This window comes from Helicoverpa armigera, chromosome 14, assembly GCF_030705265.1.
Source record: "Helicoverpa armigera isolate CAAS_96S chromosome 14, ASM3070526v1, whole genome shotgun sequence".
NCBI classification, from domain to species: domain Eukaryota; kingdom Metazoa; phylum Arthropoda; class Insecta; order Lepidoptera; family Noctuidae; genus Helicoverpa; species Helicoverpa armigera.
Window position 1 is genome coordinate 11977266 of NC_087133.1, and position 22014 is coordinate 11999279.

The following is a 22014-nucleotide window of genomic DNA, read 5'->3' on the forward strand; positions in this document are numbered from 1 at the left end:
ATAAATCCACTTAAAATTCACAAGAGTCGACAACAAACCCAAACTATTATCTCAAGTTAAAGTTAAATTCACTTAGTCCACAACTTTGCTTCACTACAGACTCCTAATATACTTATTGACTTAATAAAGCAGAAGTACAGTCTAAGTAAGTTAAGATAATGTCATCTTATAGCGAGATGCCATTAGGAAGGCGGGTGTTCGCACTCAATCGACTAATTAGTAAATTAATTGCTTAGGCGACAGATATTAGCTGGTAACGGCAGCTCCCAAATGAGATCCATTTGCCAGAGTGGCTCGGATTACTCTGAGGTGATTCTCGGTACTCTGCACAATTTTGGGACATGCAAAATTCTGAGGTGACAAGGCAGGTATCTATTGAAGAATATCCAAAACATACGTGCATTTGAAAAATATAATCTACGGCAGGAATAAATAATTCAATTATTAAAGGAGAGGTAATTCAATTATTTTAATTTCAAAAAACATATTTTTTCAATTTATCTTTCAAACTCAACGCATGGTCGCATATTAGTGTTATATGTATGTATACAACATAGTCTCTTCGATGCGCATCGTGTTCGTATTCAGGGACTGCCAGATTGAACCTGTAAGAATAAAAATGGGTTTGAATTTAAATTTCTATAAATAAGGAATTATATACCTAGTTCCTAATGAAGTAGACACTGGCCTTCTTATAGAATAAACAGACGAACAACTATGTCTAACAAGGATACGAATTCAGTTCAAACGATTGTTTTGTTCAATCGATCACCTCCTACGGTTAAGCCCATTCTATAAATCACGCCACTAAATATTGATTTCAAATCATATTTTAAATCTAATTGTATACTCTTGTCCAATGAGACAGACAAATTGATATAATCGTAAAAACATGGAGGCGTGTGTTTGTTTGTTTCACAATCACACAAAAAAGGGCTAATGAATATACATGAACATTTAGCAAACATGATGATTAATAGATAAAGCCACTCTTAGCCCAGTAACTGGTTACCCTGATTAAGACTACACAGATAAAGTCGCAGGCAGAAGTTAGTTCACAATAAATCAGTCAAACGATTGAGACTTTACTTGTGAAGGCAATTATATTGACAGTGAATTGGCCAAGCTAAGCGGAGCTATTAACGGACCAGTTTCACTTAGATAACTGTTACTTATTGTACGGGAAGCACTTAGTGCTTTGGGAGAATCTGACGGCGAAATAAATCCGTGGATTGTAATATTGTTACATAATAGGAGATTTTTGATTGATTTTACTTTAATGATACAGAATTAAAATAATAACATGATCCTATTCGATCTTTTATTTAGATTCAAGTCCTTTTACATAGAATCACAAGTACCTACGGTAATTCTTTTGCATATAAAAATATAAACATGTAGAACTGCTTAGTAACCTAGTTTGTCACAAAAATGATCCTGTTATCAGGACGGAAATCAACCAATCAATTCTCCGGTTTGCAACGGAGAAGGGGAAAGTGTCAGACTCTCATTGACTAAAACCCTACTGTGTCCCAGCAATTGCTCATTGAATTCAAGGACAATGTTATTACAGTTCGTACTTACCGTGACTTTGAATATCGGGTTAGCCGCTGCGCAAATACCATTTTTGAGTATCAGCGTTCAGGCTTGGGAGAGGAATGATCACATTAGGGGGTCTACTCTAATTCCACGAAAAACGGTGTGTGTTCGGAAATTTGTGGCGAGCCGCTAATAACTATGACGAGACGAAATACCTGAATGTTTCCTCCAATTACCCTACTTATCCTTAGCCCTAGTGAACCCAGTCATAAACCAGAGCCACTTCGCAAACAATACACCACCTACACCTATCGAGGTAGTCAATTAGCAACTAGTCCATGCCCACAATAACTCACAATTGCACTAGATTAATGCCAGCACTCTGGCTGTCGTTACAGGAATTACAAGCGCCATTAACATGCCATAAATTCATATTAAAACAACGTGCATTTTGATTTACATGTAGTTTTGCAACGGCCAAATTCGTGTGGGTGCTATTTCGATAAGATTCGGATGTAAATGTTATTTTGAGTATTGGTTTGTTTATATCATTAGCGGTATGATAGGAATCGGTAATGATGTGGACTGGTTCTGTTGACCTGATCAAGCACTTATCATATATCTCGATATAATATTGGATTTGATTTTCATTTTGTTAATGGTCCTTAATCATAGAGATATTTTGAAATTACCATAGGATACTTTGTAATCTATTAAAGAAGTATTTATACTCGTAATTTCGACAGCTTAAACCAAGGTGCTTAAGTAGCGAAAATAAATACATTTATTAGGAAAAGTATAAATGCATTAAGATTATCCCACATTGCCACAACTTTAAATCTCCCAAAAATGCAAATTGTGCTATCAACTATTCCTAGGCTAGAAACAAATCACAAATGTATACAGTACTACAGGTGTCCGTCGTGTTCACCAGACCAACTAATACCGATTAGCTGGGATCGCTTTTTTCGCTTTTTTTGCTTTTTTAATTCGGATCGGTTTGCGCTCTTCGCCGTTTGTTACTCATTATCCGTGTCTCCCGCCGTCCCCCAAAAGTGCTTAATTGAATTTTTGAATGAAGCTTGTTAGATTTTGTGCCTTTTTGGCCTGTACGTGTTTCTGTCGCTTTTCCCTGTGATTTTGATGTCGTTTTATTTTTTTTGATTGTCGTTTGTATTTGCAGAGTCGCTTTTAGGCCTAAAGATGGAAAATAAATTGAAATATATATAAAAAAATATATATATTGCAACTTTACCATCAAGGTTTGCAGAATTCCTGGGCAAACCTTCCTGTTTCTTCTTAATTAACACCAAACTTACTTGAAAACATAAACCTTTGGCGATGTTAGGAAATTAAACAAGTGTGTAATAAAATCTTGTTTCCCAACGCGTCCCAGGTTACCCATAAATTACATGTACACCTCTCGCTTTGTCAACGCAGGTGATTTTTAATATCGGCTTCAGAAACCGGTACAGCATACATTGCTGCTTAGATAAGGAGTACATTGTTTGGATCGGTTTAAATGCAGCAGTGGATTTCGGGTGATGTAAAACGGTCGATTGCACTACGTTTTCCGCAGAGATATTTGCTTCAAAACAAGGGTGACCCCACTGCGTATAAAACGGGGAAGGAATTTTAATTTACCCTTGTTAGAGTCATGTTTGGAGACACCGTGCACTGCGTGCCGCATTACTGCCGTGTAATGTGCTACAATAATGTCTGGATCGCGACCGGCCGCCGCTGAATACAAGGAATTCTTTAACTTTGCTTCACTTTAAATGTCTACTATTTTATGCGCTTTTAAGTAATGGGTATCGGGTGACGTAGGAATGGAAAGAATTCCATTGTTGTCTAACTGAAAGGTAATACAGTGGTTTTCATGAAATGCTTGTGCAGTTGGTGAAAACCATTAGATATAATGCTGATAGGTTTTTAAGTCCGCGAAATAATTCTGCAGTAAATAGCAATGATTGAATGAATATTGTTTTTAACTTATGCCTTACAAACATGGACTTTAAACAAATACATTAAAAAAAATACAATCCTGTTACAATGCCCATCTCATAATATACACCTTACTACGCATTACTTATATTACTTGGGGACACAAAAAAGGACCATCAATATCAGTCGATATTCGGATATTCGTGCTTCTCAACACCGTTTTATCATCGGCACTTCCATATTTCACATCTAAATCCACAATCCAAGATTGGACCGTCCTAAACGCACAGATATTCACCTGTCGCCGTTCCATTTATCACTTCCCTAACACTCGCAAACACTATCAGGACAGAAAGGGGGATCCTTAGACCGTCTTCTAGATTCCGAAGATTTATTCGTCGCAGCAGGGGAAATGAAAAATTCTCACTCCCCTGACAGTTGGTAGAACTAATACGCCTGTAGGTTAACTTTAAATTTACATTTTTATCAGCGTCACCCCGAGACATTAGTCTTGATGTTAAACAAGAGGGACGCGGAATATCCTTAATTGCTGGCGACGCGATCAGAGAACAATTTATATGCAATATATATGCAAATCCTCTAGTACTGCTTATTGTCATGGTAACGGAGCCGAAGATTCCTGATTCTATATGACATTAATGTTTAGTGGATAATAAAGGGGTGGTCGGGTGTGGTTTGTTTAGTGCCGGGAAGATATTACGACAGGCCGCGAACCTTGAACTCGGACGAAATTACCGCTAAGAGAACAAGAAAAGTTTCTCGATAAAGAAGGGCCGTTATTATTTATTTGTTTGTGCGATTGCGAATTTACAGCTAAGCTGTTGTTTTATTACTTTTTGTCTTGCTCTTATACTAGTGGATAGTGTTGTATATTGTATCACTTATAAAATAACATTGATGATACGAAATGGATTTAGTAGTGATATTAAATTAATTGTTATTTTGTGCACACATATTGGTGAATCTTAATTTCTTCTTTATCATGAGTTCATAGAAATCAATAGCCGGTCTTAAATAAGCTATTTCCTATTTTACTTAAAACATTCCACTCTCTATTTCACAACAGCTTCCTGTCTATTTAAAACTGGACCATATATACATGAATACAGTACACTATCACTACATGCACCGTTTAACCGTCCAACATCATTGGTACATAAATAATTGAAGAGTTAAGCGCAACAATCTCGAACCTCAGCATCCGGAACACATACAATGTAACACGTCCATCAAAGTTTGGTCGGGTACTCGAGCGGTAATCGACACAACTAGAAGGGCAGTTAACGATGGACGGGCCGCTTCCTTTCCCGAGGGAGCGCGCGAGCTGAGGCCCCAGTGCCAACCCACCGGCTCGCCACACCACACCGTGCCATCACTCATACCCGCCCGACCTTACCCATACACCATACCGATCTTGACAATGATCCGCAGCGCTCCGATCATCAGTCACTGATCAAATATGGCGAATCCAAATTTCAGACAGGACGGTGACAAAAATGTCCTGAATACTGTTGTGTTGTGGTGTTGTTGTGGATTCTTTTTTATTCTTTGTGGTTACGGTTTGTATAGGCAGCATACCTTGGAGCAACGAGTGATAGTGTTGGAGAAGCAGTTCCAGGACTTCAGGAGAGCGGCCAAGGCGGAGGAGCCGCTCCTCAGCGCGGGACCCGAGCTCTCTAGGAAGGAGCGGGATGTAGGAGACTGCATCTGTCCACCAGGTTAGTGAACATTTAGAATACTTCCCAAAATTACACCTTAAATTTACGAATATGCGTCTATTATACGTATTATACGCAATTTAATTTTAATAACTGTAGAAACCCTACCCAAGTTGTTTAAAATTTGTAATCTTACTTTAAAATAAGACATAATAACCGTCGTCATATTTAACGTAGGGCGTTACTTTCAGCGCCGGGTGTTCTGTTTACTTCATTATGAAGAAATTTAATTACGCCTCAACCGCTTTTAACATAATACCATAAGCTGTGAAGTGTACCGTACCCATCAAAATAATTTGAGCAGGTCGCTCACGAACAGCCGTCCTCGGGTTTGGTTGACAATCGGAGGCCACGAGCGCGCCGCAGACCCGTCGATGCCTACCGACACATTGTACCGGCTAACTACGACCATTTTACAATATCCGGTGATAAACTCAATTGGAACATCTGCCGCATTCACCCGAAAAACAACCTTCCCATGATAAACATAAGATCTACATTGTCTTCCGACATCCATCCTCTACTTACGCTCCTACGGTACGTAGTTTAGGCCGACGAGACAAATTTGTAATGCTCTATTGTCACAGCCATTAGACATAATGGTTCAATAAGGAGTATTGAAAACGTTCTTTCAGGCCTACAAATCAACCTTTATTCAATTTAATATGATACATAGAGCAGCGGGGAAGGGCCGTGCGAAGGGAAGGATGTTGACCTCGAGCGGATATTAAAAATGGCCCTTTAAATTGCTTCAAAGATTTGTTATCTACGGCGTATTGGTTGTTTCCGTCGAGCCTCCGCTGCGATACTCAATAGCTCCAATAAAACATTGAAGCGACGCTCCGTTAATAAGATTCCCCCGAGGTCAGCGAGGTCTCGACTTCACTTTGATGGAAATTCCCGAACAATAGAGGGGTATTTTCAAAGTTCCGTTTGCAAAAAATGCCGGAATCGTCAAGCACTCCGCTAATTACTTCTCATTGTTGGAAGTGCGAAATAAAGGCTTAATTGTTTGAAGTTCTCGCATCGGAAAGTTACTTCGATCTTCTTCTTATCGGAGGCGCCATGGACTGGAACTAAAGAAGCCTCCGCGAGTTCCGAGCCGGCGACCGGAGCAGCGCTGAGACTTGGGAAAGTGCAGCCAAGCGGGACCAACATTGTTCAGATAAATTTAATAATTCTCCCATTCAAATACCGACATTAGTTGAAACACATCAATGTCTTCAAACAGATAAGATACTAAAGTGGTACAAATTATATGTTGTTGGGAAAATTATGAAATACTAAATGCATTAAATTGATAAATGAAAACAGTGTTTACTATATCTAATTTATTCCGAGAGCAGGTGTCAACTGCAAACATTAAACTGTTTTGGAGCGCAGCAGTAATTTACATTACGATAATTTTATTTCAACACCGATTAAATTGCTAACGAATACTAAATGATTCTGGTTTGTACAGAGATATTCTCTGCGTTCGTTAATACAAATAAATTTTATTATCGTCGACGTTTTAATTTAAATTAAACATAGCTTTTATTTTGGTCTTAGGTACTGCGTAATTCGTTTCATGTCGCAATGCATAAAAAGCCTTTTCAAATCCTAGGTTTACTATTATTTTTGCTTAGCAATATTAGCTGACTTCTCCCGGGCCATTTCTCCAGCACCCTCCATGGAGTACTTGTGCCTTAAGTTCCACTTTCAGTGTATAACTGTTATGCCTCCACAAGGCGACTGGGAGGCGTCCATAATTGTTACATGGAGCGTTATGGCACTTTACTGCGTTACTTTTGCAATATTACTTCACTTTTGTTTAGGAATTGTGCGCGTAAACGACTTTATTTGTATTTTAGACTTTTACTGTCTGTTCGTTCATTGGTTTTATTGTTGCTGATAGGTTTAGTTAGACTATCAGTGATTCTATTAGGCGGACTTTGTAGCCATTATCCTAACATGGGTGGTGAAGTTTGATGCAAAGTGGTGTAGGTTATGTACTAGTATGTACGAAGCTAAGTATAAATAGCGAAGCTTGTTAGGTATATGAAACTTACTTAAGGTGGATAAAAATAACCCAACAGTAGGATTCCATTCATTTCCTCACCTCTTCATATCCGGTTTATACAAACCGCGCAATTAACCGTAGAAACCAGTGCGCATAAAATTATGCGCTCAATAAATTTATAGCAACAAAGAACCGTGTAAGGGTCCGGTTACGGTTAACCGGGTGTAACCCAACCCGGGTGTATCAGCCCGTGTGCCCGGGTACACCCGGGGCTATTTGTGTAGACAAGTTATAAAGTAAACGAGCGTATAATTTATTTAACCCGACGTTTGATTTTGTAAAAATATGTTAATCACTGTTTGTTTGATGTTCGGGAACGTATGTTGGATGTTAGGGTAACATCCCTGTTCTAACTGGTTGGTTTTAATTAGAAATTGCTTGTTTGTGGAACAATATTGCAAAGTTTACGTTATGTTCTAATTGATTTCAATTTTCGGCATCATATCGTATTCATTTCAGAAGTATTTTGAATAGAAGAAAATGTGTTTTTAATAAGTTTTAAGAACGTGAAAGAAATAAAAAAGAACTTAAATGATTTTAGTAAATGAAATGATACGTGCAACCACTAAATCAATCCACCATTTTAAGCGACACAACATTGCACGCACATGCGCGACTCAGTTCATTCAGCCTAAGTATAAGCAGTGCGGTGTAATGATCCATTAATACCAAAACAGACTTCAAAAACCATCCCATCCCAGCATATTTGTCTGGAACATGTATGTCTGTCTGTACTCTGGATAGATTTACGAGACTCCCAGACAAATGCGAAGCACAAGATGGCGTCTTATAAATTCGTCTGTCAACTCGCGAGTAATGAGCCGGTCGCTCAATGATTAGTTGCACTCACAACTGCTTTTTACGACTCTATTTAATCTGAATATGACGCTTTTTCGCTAAAAGGATACTTCTAAATATGTATTACATTTTGAGTCAACAGTAGTTATTGTCAAGCGCTATAAAAGATGATTTATTAGAGCTTGGGAACTCTCGCATCTTTTATAATGTGTTATGTGAATGAAAATATGACGGCCCCCCAAAATCAAATGGCATCTGTTGGGGAAGGCTGAGTTGGCCCGGGAATTTAGAAAAGTAGTGGTTGATAAGATGATTGAAATGGGAGAAATGAATGAAAAGAATGTGAATGAATGCTGGAGTGGAATGGCGACGTGTATAAGGAAAGCGGCAAGAAGCATTCTAGGAGAATCAAAAGGGAATGGAGTGATAGAGAAGGAAACTTGGTGGTGGGTGGAAGAAGTGCAGAGTGTATTAAAGGAAAAGAAGATGAAATTCAAGGAATGGCAGCGGACGGAAGACAATGATGATAGTGAAAAGAAAAAGGCTGAATATGATGAATGTAAGAAAGAAAGAAGATTGTGGCTGTTTCAAGGGCAAAAGCGCACGAGGATATGACTCGATAGCCCAGCTGGTCAAAATGACTTTACCGATTGGTTAAATCTAGGAGAAAATGACAAGAGATGTATGCCAGATAAGGTGTGTAAAGAATGGAGACGGAACGGTCCTTTCGAATGATGTGGAGATTAAAGGTAGGTGGAAGGAATATTTTGAAAGACTGATGAATGAAGAAAATGAGTGGAGCGGTGTGCTCCATCATAAAGCGGTGAACGAGGGCCTTGTAAGAAATGTATGTGAGGATGAGGTCAGATTAGCAGTGAATGGAATGAAAAATGGAAAAGCGATAGGGCCAGATGGAATACCAGTGGAAGTGTGGAAATTATTAAAGATGGATGGATGGAAATGGCTGGCTTTATTCTTCAATAAGTTGTTGCAAGAGGAAACTATACCAGACGAGTGGTGCAATAGTTTCCTGGTGCCCATTTTTAAGAACAAGGGTGATGTGTTGAATTGCAACAACTATAGAGGAATAAAGCTAATGTCACATAGTATGAAAGTGTGGGAGAAAGTTATTGAAAGGAGGCTGAGAGAAGAGAGTGATATCGCACGAAATCAATTCGGTTTTATGCCTGGTCGGAGTACAACGGACGCTATATTCTGTATTCGCCAATTGTGCGAAAAGTACAGGGGTGCACACAAAAACTTGCATATGGTGTTCGTTGACCTCGAGAAGGCATATGACCGGGTGCCTCGTGAGGTTTTGTGGTGGGCCCTTGAGGAGAAAGGTATACCAGGGAAGTATGTGCAGTTGATCCGAGCGATGTACGGCAGATGCCGTACAGAAGTCCGGTCCGCAGCGGGCACTACCACCAGCTTCAGTGTAGGTGTTGGCTTACATCAGGGGTCGGCCCTCAGCCCGTATCTCTTCCTGCTTGTAATGGACGCGCTTACGGCAGATATACGGGAGGAGGCACCCTGGTGTATGCTTTTCGCCGATGACATTGTTCTGGTGGGGGAGAGTGGGCCAGAGGTCCAGAGTAGACTGGAGGCATGGCGGCTGAGACTGGAGACAGTGGGTTTAAAGGTGAGCAGGAGTAAAACCGAATACCTTCATTGTGATTTTGGCGGTATTTCGGGACCCATGACCATAACCCTAGCCGGCATGCCCCTACCAGTTTGCTCCGACTTCCGGTACCTTGGTTCACTCGTCCAAAGTGACGGTGAGGTGAACAGGGACGTTACGCATCGGATCAATACTGGATGGATGAAGTGGCGACAGGTAACTAGCGCTATTTGTGACCCGCGGATGCCCCTCAAACTGAAGGGCAAAATTTACAAATCCGTCATTAGACCTGTCGTCCTGTATGGATCGGAGTGTTGGGCATTGAAAAAGAGGGACGAGAAGAGAGTGCATGTAACAGAAATGAGAATGCTGAGATGGATGTGTGGTGTTACAAGAATGGATAAAGTGAGGAATGATTACATTAGAGGAAGTCTGAAAGTAGCTCCAGTTACAGAAAAGATGAGAAGTAGAAGATTGTCGTGGTATGGACATGTAATGAGGAGGGATGATACGCATGCAACAAAGTGTGTGCTAAGTATGAATGTAGATGGATGGAGAGGAAGAGGATGACCTAAGAAAAGATGGATGGATTGCCTGAAAGATGATATGAATAGGAAGGGAGTGAGTGTCAGTATGACGAGTGACAGGGGAAAATGGAAGAAAATGACATATTGCGCCGACCCCAAGTAATATTTGGGAACAGGGCAGGAGAAAGAAAAGAATGTGAATGAAAATACACTACTCTTCAAATGGCCGATGTAGTTGGTTGTACATCATGCTTGTAAGCCTTCTAAATGTCTTCATTTATTTAACAAACATAGGTACACGATATTCAAAGTAATAAAAACCAATCATATTAAATCACAAACCACAGCCTATATTTTAGTACAATTCTCATAAATCTAGATTTAAAACTAGTTGTTCAAAGAGACTAGACTAAACTGACAGTTATGACTAAGTTGAATATGCCGCTATCGGCTGTCATGTATAAAATTATAATTCATATCAAACGAGAGACAAGAATTTACGATTACTTTAACAAATTATTGTATTGCAATTAGTATAGTTACAAAGAGTAAAAAGATATCGCTAAAGTTTTATTTGAAATACACTCAGCGGCACGGAATCTGGCCCAAGCACATTTTGGCCTTATAACCGTTATTTAAATGAAAAATCAGAGTTTTTATTTTAAAATTGTTTAATTTACTAATTTTCCAATAGAAAATGACTAACAGACAACAGAATTATTAGGATTTTCATTAAGTTTAATTGAGTTAGAAAACAGAGTCCTTTACCGCAATAATCACCATAAACTTTTAAATTCAACATTTTTAACAAAACAGAAAGTTATCGAATTTTAATAATGGATGTTTCTTCCTCTTGATCTGATGAATGCTTGCATACGATCTGGCATGCTCTGGATCGTGTTTTTATCTCCACCTGGGAGATCTCCTCCCAGGCAGCTACCAGCGCGTTTTTCAGTTAACTGAAAGTCCGTGATGGGTTACGACTTGCTCGGACCTGTCTTTTAAGCATGTTCTAGACATGTTCTACAGGATTCATGGCTGGGTGTCTTGCAGGCCAGTCCAATTTTTGAATACCGACCTCGAACAAGTAATCGGTTACTCAAAGAACTGTGTGAGGTCGAGCATGGTCCTGCATTATACGAAATTCTTCACTTCCTATGAATCCCTGACAGGGTAAAACATGATTTAGAAGGATCTCTTCAATATACCGCACTGTTGTCAGACGACTTTCGACAACCAATAATTCAGTACGGGCTTCTGAACTTCTGCCTCGAAAAACCAAGATGGACCCACCATGAAAACCGACTGTTTGCTTGGTAGTGGTGGGAAGAAACCATTCTCCGCGCTTTCCCCATCCACGTTCACGGCCGTCTGGAGTTCTTAGGATGACTCTGCATTCATCGGTCCATAAAATTTTACTCCATTAGTCATGCGTCCAATTTGCATGTTCTCTTGCAAACCTAAGTCTGGCTACGCGATGGTGCGGGAGGAGTTCCGGGCCTCGAGTTGGTCTTTGAGCACGCACATTCCGTTCCTCTATCCTTCTTCTTATTGTGCACTTACGGACGTTGACTTCTCTTGCTGTTTGCAAAGGCTGGCGTATCTCTAACGCAGTGAGAAACCGATTTTTCATTATTGCACGTACGATAAATCGGTCGTCGTGCGCCGACGAACACCTTACACCCCACTTTCTGGTCTTCTTGTATAAAGGCCAGTCTGGTCATGCATTTTCTATGCATATCTTTCACTTATACGCGGTGCACTTAAAGTTCCAACCATCTTCCACTGCGTACGCCCTTGACGTCTTAGCAACACTACTTGAGCAACTTGAGCTGCAGTAAGGGTAATTTTCAGATCAAATTGTGAAAACAGAGAAACAAAAAACGATCATAATCATTAATTTTTTTTGGAACGTGCTTAGTACTTCGGCAATTTCTATCTGAATTTAAACTTAACTTTCTGCTTTGTGTTCCAACAACGGAATCTGCTTCTAGTGTTATAAAAGTTAAACAGACACACATTTTTTTGTATTTTAATTAACAAATACGAAAGGACAGACAATATGCCATATGAAATTAGAATTTACAACAGCTATCTGGGCTGATATCTACTTGTGTTTGTTTGGGCCAAATTCCGTGCCGCTGAGTGTAGTTGTACCATAGATATATGTAGGTTCCGAATTTGGATAAAATTGAGGTACTATTCGGCTCAATCGATTGAAAATCTCTTCAAAATTGAGTTTCATTTCCTCTGCGCATTCTAAAAATATACGAGTACGTTGCAAGTTGAATAAGAACTTTTAAAACAGTGAACTATTTTGTTGTGTTGTTAGGACCACGCATATGTAGTGGGTACGAAGCGTCGTCGACCGCTGCGGTTACACAATCTCCATACACTTAGCTTAAACTCGCAAGAGACCAGCTTATGTAGTGCACACACTAGCTATGTTACACGCCGCGACTTTTTGTGGCGACAGAATAAACAATAAGGCTCACGACAATATAAATATAACAATTAATTAGAATACAATGATATCAAAGTTAATAACGAAAGAAATATACACGAAAGTTATAGGTTCATTTAGTACTTTCTAAGTAGTATTTACAAAATTAAATGAAACATAGTTATTATTTACTCGCCAAATATCATAATTAAATAAAAGATTTAATTTTACAGAGAAAACAGTTAATTTACTCTCAATGTAATTAGCTGCTGAAACGAAAATCAGGGCGTAATTCTCAGTAATTATGAGTATTGTGAATGTTTAACATTATTTTCCTCATGCTTCATCCAAAGCTTAAATAGGCTTTTATGAAATAACTAGGTTTCGACAACAGTTTCACCCGCCTCTCGAAAAAACCCGAATAAAATGTAGCTTATATTTTATTCAGATGTATAACTATCTTACTGCCAAGTTTCATCAACATCCTTTTGCGCGTGAAGAAGTAACAAACACACACACACACACAATCTTATGTTTTTTAAATATTCGAGTGACAAAAGCTTAAAATAGAGAAATAAAAACGCCACTAGTAATTCAACTAGTGCGTACAGCCCATATTCATAGCAAAGCAAGTGGCTGGCCCACGCAAGTGGCGTGGCCGCGCGTGGAAACTTTTATTTAAGAAATAAATTGACTCCGCTTACTCGGAGCGGGGGATGCCTTTCAAAACGTTCACTTACTATTTTTCCGCTTCAAAGTTTTTTGAAAAATGTTTAGATTTATCGCTGTACGCCTGAAATGTTGTTTGATTAGATTTTTCGAAGAGTAATCGCGTGTAAGAGTTTGTTGATTTTATTAAGTTTGTTCTATTTGAAGTTGCTTCGTGTTCATTCACTAAAGATTTGAAATATTTTAACATTTTGATTTGGTATTTTGGATTGTGTACAACCTTCAGCTGCTTTTTGTAGTACTTATTTCTTAGTTCCACTAATGCCACAATATCTTTATTAAGTAGGGCTAAAGCTACATGATAACAGTTTCAGTACGTAGGTACGTTTTACATGTCAGATTTAATCTCCAGGAATACTAAACACGGTATCAAACAAGCATTCCAAATAATCACAAAAATTAAGGACAAGTGCGACGGAGCCATTTGCAACTCCATGTCGACATTAATAACACATTGTTATACCATTTATCAGCGAAAAGCAGCAGTGTAATCGCGTCACTGCGCTTCTGTCGCTCACAAATCACATTAAACATGCAATTTGTTAACGTGCCGCTAATATGACAGCTGGTGTCATGGCGTACTCTAATATTTTTCAATGTAAAGGTGCTGCCACACGAGCTGGGCGATGTCGCAGCGTCTTGTAGGGGAAGTTATGTGGCGTGACTATGGTTTTCTCGTTTCGAGATTGTGTGGGAAGAAAGAAAATTGCATTAGGTATAGTAGAGTAAAAAAATAAACTCTCAACATGTGTTTATCAAAGAATAAGGAAATCTCAAACATGGCTCAAAATAGATGATGCTGAGACGCTTTAAAGTTTTGTATATCATCAAAAAATACTAAACTATGTTTTAAACTATAAAATCTGTTTCAATTTTACAAATAAAATTCTTCTAGGAGTAATTTCTGGTAGAATTTATATCATGAACGCTATGTGTAGAATGTGGAAGGTCTTTTAAACGAAGACTGAATAACATCGCGACAAGTGTCAAAGCCAGTCGTAGAAACACGTACAAAACATATATAATACGATTGCAACTACAAAAATCGCCTTTACCATACAAGGAATAAGGATCAAAATGGTTGCAGAGTAAAATTCAGTGGTTTTGCACACACGTCCTGCGGAATTTTCAATATTTCATTCGGCGCAACATGCATTGCTTTGCTTGTAAATACGTTTATTTACAAACCAAAATGAGCTTTAATTGCACACGAGTACAATTTATTTTCCTCCGCATTAATTTAGACTGATATTATTTAAAGCTTAGCTCTTAAACCGTTTTTAAAATGGAATGTTTTGAACATTTTTAAGAGCATTTCGCGATAAAAATGCAGATGCAGATTTTCCACTTTGATAATTTGCGAAACATTTCCATGTGTTTTTGTGGACCGGACTGTACTTAACGTTTATTTTAATTTTTTAAATAAGAGATATGAAATTTTCATACCACTAGGAATAAAAAAGATACCTTCTCATTATTCTAAGTAGTGGATTGTGTGTTTTTTCGCATAATATTTCATTAAAAGTATTTTCCTCTGTCTGTCTGTTATGATCTAAATATTGTAGACAGCAGTTTGCATAATTTCCGCGTCCGCACGTACGAGCGTACCCGACCAATGGCGTTAACATCTTTTGTCCTTATGCAAATGCACAACTTGTAGAAAAGCAATCCAATTTGACGCTAAATCCCTCGAGATATAAGTGCACACCGCAGTTTTAAATTAAATTTCAAGAAAATATACAAATATCCACCTTATACTTAAGTAAATTGAGTTTAAAGTTAGTTTAATAAAGTTTCTAAGAGGTTGCTTAGTTTTGCGCTATTCTGAGTTTGGTTGTAAAGCTTGTGATACATGAATTGTAAAAATCTGAATATAATGTTGGCGTCGGGAAGTGAGTCGTAAAAGTTCGAAGTCGTCGGGAGAAATAACCTGGGGCTTAAATCACGCGGTGACGCGAGTTATGGGAAAACGTTTAATAGCAAACGGAATGTGCGACTTCATCATATTATTATATCTTTAGAAATAAGGACCCATACAAGAAATTCCGTTTCAAAAAGTGAGTCCGTTTGTGCACACTACGCTTTAGATCTCTCAAAGTAGAATAACATTAGCGAGCAGACAGATCGCTGCATTCATCATTCCATACAATTTTCAGAAGGGGCATTAGAAACAATTGCTGATGATAAAACTACAGTAGTCTCACAGACATCAGACGGCAATTACTGACACTCTGGTGAAGTTAGGTTTTATTGGAGCTAAGCGTGAGCGTTGATAGTGGTACCCAATGTTAGACTTGTTTTTAGTGTAGTTATATATTTATTAGGCGTATAAATTAAGAAATTAAATGTTTTATGACATAAACATAGTTTTCCGATTTTCGTTTATCTATTTATCTTGTTTAGGAAACTTCTTAATTTTTTTGAAGAGATAAGTTATGAAACCAAAAAAAAAAATAAACGACGCAGTAAAATGACTTCATTGCATAGAACATAAATGTTTACAGCTAGTAACAATTTATGTTCAATTCGGACATTTGAAAATTACATAAGGTGCATAAAGTAGTACATGTATGCATATTGCATATCAGTCATACAAACACTCAAACCCGACATTGTGTTCCACCCGTAACGAAGTTATGAAAAGTCCGCGAGCGAAGCCGGGCGCTGCGACTAGCTCCCAAATATGAACAGCGTTACAAGTGCATTGTTCTCGAGATAAGCCAAACGCTGCACAATGCATACTAATTCCACAAAGTTATGCTGTTTTAACTCACAAGTTAATTTGTGGGAGAATAGCTGACTAGTGCAGCTATGCTATGCTATGGATTGGTTTATTTTACGTTTTGAATGTTTCATTATGATATTGGTTGAAGTATGTCGGAATAGCATTAACAAGGTATTACAATTAATATCACTGAAAAAAAATACTCCAGTGGGTATTAAATACTGTCATGCACTGTGAACTATTTGTACACTACCTTTCACAAAATCCTACCCCGTGAATTTTTCCATTTAAATTCGCGACACAAAATCCGATTGCAATATTTTAGAAACTGAATCTAGTACATAGTGTGTATCTCACGCGTGATAACAATCCTTATATACTCAGAAAAAATCAAAACCAGCTGTAACAAACTTCCAGAAAAATCCAAGCTTTAAAGCAGCTTGTAAAACGTTTCGCTTTAAAAGTCCACGTAGGGCTGCGATTTTAATCCTAGTGTTATATTGTTGCATCGCGCTAGAGGGGATGTATTGTATTGTGGGTGTGTGTGTGTGCGTGTGTATATGTGTGTGTATGTACAACTTGTGTATGTCGGCGTCAGGATCCGACATCGTTAAATAAAACAAAGGGGTTCTCACACAATCACTTGGTTTATTCCAATTAACACAGTATTAGTCACTACAATTATTTATCACGAATTTGTGGGAGGTGTGCACTCGGCAACGGTCGGCGAACGAATGACCCGAGTCGTGCGCGCGCGCCGCTTTATATAAGGTCCACCGTTGACAGATCGACGGTTGACACATCGACGGTGGCGCCGTCACGGCCATGCTGACATACGCTCGTCCTCGAGCGTCTTCTGGAAACAAGACAGCAAACTGCTCGATCATCCTGACATACTCAGTCACATCAAATCAAGTCAAATCAGTCAGTCAAATCTTTAAGTTGCGAGGTCAATCACAACAGACTTAAATGTGCTGCTCCGGCAAGCCCTTTTTTACAACCAGAGACTGTTAAACCATTCTCATCGGTATTACAACCGGAGACCGTTAAACCATTCTCATCGGTATTACAACCGGAGACCGTTAAACCATTCTCATCGGTATTACAACCGGAGACTATTAAACCATTTTTTTTTAATTACCTTTTTCTCTTTTTTTTTTAGCTTACTTTTTTTTTGACTTTTTTTTTCCTTTTTTTCTTTTTTTTTTTAATAAAATCTCACATAGTCTACACAAAATAGTTGGTTAGTCACCAGAACCTACGACCCATTAAGGCCAGTTCTTAACATGATTCGTTTTGTCACAAGTCGCAGAACATTGACCCAGAGAGCCATCCTAAAATCAGTCACACCAGTCACGTGTCAGGGCAGTCCCCAAGGTTTGTCACACTTGTCACATGTCATAGAATACGGCCCTGCGAGCCAGTTCAGTTAAGTTACGTTAAGTCCACCAATCATCACTTTCTGAAATCATGTCAGTCGAACATCATGATCATTTCTGAAGTCGTGTCATATAAGTACAGGTCAAAGAACATTATTGAAATTCGTTACTGTCACCGTCATTATCAGATGACACCTTATACCTTCCATGATTGTGAGCCGCCGTCTCGGCCTCCTGAGTCCTTAGTTGGAATACAAGCCACTTCAAGTAAGCTTACACGGGCACCAGTACGTCGATTCTATAAAATTCAGACAACAACTCGCATTTCACTTCGCTATTCAGTCTCACTTCGCATTCGGTTCAAAACGTTCTAACAGTCATCTCATACTTGATCTGTCAAAATCTCGGGGTTAATTTAGTTCAACTCACACGCTCGCAAGAGTAGCGCTAGTGTAGTTTGAGAATGTCAATCACGAAACTCACGGCGGATTCAGATGCGAAGTTTAGAGTGAAGTCTTATGGAATCACACTGCTGGTATGTCACTACAGCACTTTTCGAGTGCTCTTACTACTACTCGAATTCATTATAAGATGGTTTCAAATGAACTTTAGCGATTTCCTATAAAATTTCACGACACTAGTTGCACGGGACCATACTGTTGTTCCCATGGAGAATAATCGGCAAGAAACCCCATAGAAGATACCTATCATATTATTCGTACTCATCATTATCTACGTCTATTACAATGAAAGCAAAAGCCTTAGAAATTAGCTACACAATTCAGTTTCGGTTCCTTCCGCTCAAATTAGACGAACAAAATCTTCTTCAAGAAGAATCTCACTGCTGTCACTCCAAGATTAAAACGCTGTTTTGTCGAAGCTATTTTCCTCTTAAATCATTCCGTTTGCTGTATCTCGATTTCTATCTACGACTAAGCAGAGTCGACTAAGAAGCTCGCTAGATCTGAAGACATCGTTCTCGTAGAAATAAAATATAAGCTCGATTGGTATACGGTATATTGCACTGAACCTGGTACTATTTGCTACTCAATCAACATCAACAACAACGATCTGAAGAGTATGATGATGACTGACGGGTATATGATGATTATAATGAACTTCTACGAGCCCGTCGCGCAACGTTCGAATCATTCTCTACAATCGCAAATAGGCACTAAAAATTTCGCATTGCTCGCCCTATCTGACTGTTGGCCAAAAATTCTACTATTGTTATAAGAGTAGTAGAATTTTTACAGGATTTCTCGAATACTCCGACTGGTATACGATTATCTGATTGGAAAGACTAGCCGGGAGACAACAGCTACTGTTCAAGGCCTAAGTACGGATTCAAATAAGGGATTCCTAGTTGAAAGGTTGTATTCGATCCCCGAAGTCAGACTACCAAAAGGCCCAACTCTATGATCAAGATCTATGAATTCGTAAAGAGAGGTCAGCTATTAATATAGCCTTTTCTAGGTAATTACAATACAAAAGACTCGACAACCAAACCTCCTACTACAACCACACAGCCAATTCTACTAGTCTGCTATTGTGTGAGTCGAACTTTCAGACCGAAGTCAGACCTAGCACTACAACGATTTGGGATATTTCCGCCCAGTCCGGGACAGTCAACGTCGCCGCGCACAACCGGCAAACACTGAGTCACGTTGACTATAGGGATAATTTCTCGACTTATCAACAGCTAGAACGGCAGCTAACGTCCATTGCAAAACTCTCTCGGTATCGTTATCCTCACATTCAATAAGCAACTAACTATATCTAGTAGACATTAAAGTCAAACCAACTATGTCAGCCTCCCTTACAATGAACTCTCTCTGTTCGCATTTACATACTACCTGATTAACCAAACAGATCGACCGATCGTGGCGCAGAGCCAGACACCCCGTCAACTCAGCCACAAACCCGACAATTTCTGCTCCCCCGGCAAACTTCATCTCAGACGGCATCCGTGAAGTCAGAAAAGGAAAGTGCTTAGGCAACTGACCAAACTTTGAAAACATTTGGGTCAGCAGTGGCCCCCCCAGCCGTCAAGTCCCAAATGTGTGGCGCAACAATAGCCATCCGCGCCGATGAGGCAATATTCTGGGAACAGCAACAGTCCTCCTCCGGCAAATCTAACCTAAACAAGAGGCAAGTCCTTCACACCGACACGCTCAGAATAAGACAGGCACCACCCACCAGACCTACACTCCAGAAATCACAGCCATAAGTGCGCACCAACACTAGCCAGAACGACTCAACGGCACTACACCCCTGACACATTTCTCCTACGCATCACGAGCTGCACTACAACCAGTTACGGATTTCAAGAACAGCAATCACCTTTCAAACGAAGAAACCGGTCACATCAGCTGCCAAGCATGAAATAAAAGAAAGATCCAACAGTTAGTCCGACTTTCAAATTGTAAATTATAACTACGATTGTCATTCACACGAACGCCTTCCATTCGACAGGCTTTACATGACCTTTGTGTCCCTTAGCCGACTTATCAGCTCATCCTGGTTTTCTAGGAACCACAGTAACGCGACACTACATAACTGTACTCACACAGATTTACACGAGTCTCTTCCTGATCACCACGCTGCTATCGCACAGGCCAACGGGTCTTTTTCAAGTCACCCCGATACCCATCATAGGTACAGCATAACACAAAAAAATCACTAAGTAGGCGTAAGAAGTAACAACACCTTGCCAACAAATCTATAGTCTGACGTATATTGAATTATTCTATGTAACTGAAAGATATTAATCAGAACCCGTGGACCTAGTTCTCAGCATCGGTGATTCCACTAGTTAACTACCACTGACAATAATGGTGTGCCAGCTGATTGTTGACCACGGCGGTCGTATAATTAGCCCTTATTACGAGATCAGCCAGCCGCACACATATTATAGTGCGCAGGCACCTGCGCGGACACAGATGTACCCTATTCCTTCAATCTCATAGCGACAGCCTAACACAACCAGAGTGAAACCACAAGGAGGACCGACATCAATGAAGGCTGCGTCAATCAGCATCTTCCAGGCTCCGGGCTGCCTTGTGAAAATTTCCAAAACCAGCAAAGCGAGCTCGTCCCGACCCGAGACCCCGCGCACAATAGTCGCACAAGTAAACCAACGACGCAGTTCATATCTACCAATACCCCTAGTCAACGAGGCAGTTCCACGTTTAATAACCTCGTGTAAAAAATAACCTCAACATAAAACTATGGATTGAACAATGGATTGGTCTCACCGGGTTTTCCACTCAACGTGCGTGACGATCGCACATCGCTATGGCGCGCAGTACAGCAAAGCTTTCGCGGACGTGAAGCCACGGAGATGCACGAGCACCAACACTCCGACCTCACAATGACACGTTGGGCTCCTGGCAGGCAGCTGGGATGCTCCATTCAACGTCGTAATTTTCTCACCATATTGCACAATAATTTTTTTTTTTTTTTTATTTATTCCTTTATTTCAGGCAACTAAGGCCCGTCAGGCAGGCAACTAAGACAATAATCACCGTCATTGTTGAAACATGAAGAAAAAAAAAAGACAAATTCGGTTAATTTTATAGCATACCTTCAGCTTGACATGTAACAATGGAAACCGATACCATTACCATAACCGTGGTTACCATATTGCACCTTCGCTGAAATTCTTAATAAATCTTCTACTACAAACTCCATTTTAAATTATCGACTTCCATTTTTTTATTTTTAGTGGGTAGGCAATTTATCTTCACGTGGCGAGTTCTCCCGAAATCAGTCTGGTCCAACCAACCAACATCATGTTGCAGTACGAGATTCACCACCCAGGATTCTTGCTTGTGCTTGCCTGGCTTGATTCAATGCGATAGTAGTGTTGCATCAGGCGTATCAACTTTTGCCACGAGAATCTTCACATTTTGAACACGTGGGCGATGCAGGCAATCCTTAACAGATGTGGGCATTCGGATTGCATCCCACTTCTGATGTCGGCGTCAGGATCCGACATCGTTAAATAAAACAAAGGGGTTCTCACACAATCACTTGGTTTATTCCAATTAACACAGTATTAGTCACTACAATTATTTATCACGAATTTGTGGGAGGTGTGCACTCGGCAACGGTCGGCGAACGAATGACCCGAGTCGTGCGCGCGCGCCGCTTTATATAAGGTCCACCGTTGACAGATCGACGGTTGACACATCGACGGTGGCGCCGTCATGTACATAATAGACCGAAGTCTTACGGCTAGTGTTATCTTGTCTCAACTAGTTGGTCGTCTTAGTCCATTTGTGAGACCAAAAAAGAGATACGACTGAAAAGGGTCTTTTATTTTCCTGTGTATTTCTCTATCCCGATTAATTAGGTAATGAGACAGGCTAAACATACAAAGAAATAGGTTTAAATTAAAAATAGAATGCAATTTTGGAGATTGGAGTTAGATTATCGGGGAGAAAAGTTATAATGATGGGTTACTTCAATATTTATTTCAAACTCAGTCAACTTCACGTAGTAAT

General features: G+C 39.6%; 1 protein-coding gene across 3 annotated transcripts in view; it reads left to right on the forward strand.

The window, feature by feature from the left end:
* Positions 1 to 4755: 4755 nt before the first annotated feature.
* The window catches only part of LOC110378404 (collagen alpha chain CG42342), a 285873-nt gene continuing 268614 nt past the window's right edge, over positions 4756 to 22014 (forward strand). For 2 of the 3 annotated variants that reach the window (XM_049837124.2, XM_049837127.2), the window contains exon 1: positions 4756 to 5222. In XM_049837124.2, coding sequence (XP_049693081.1) covers positions 4964 to 5222 — 259 coding nt within the window. In that variant the 5' untranslated portion in view covers positions 4756 to 4963. The remainder of the gene's footprint in view (positions 5223 to 22014) is intronic. The other variant, XM_049837126.2, reaches the window with a different exon arrangement.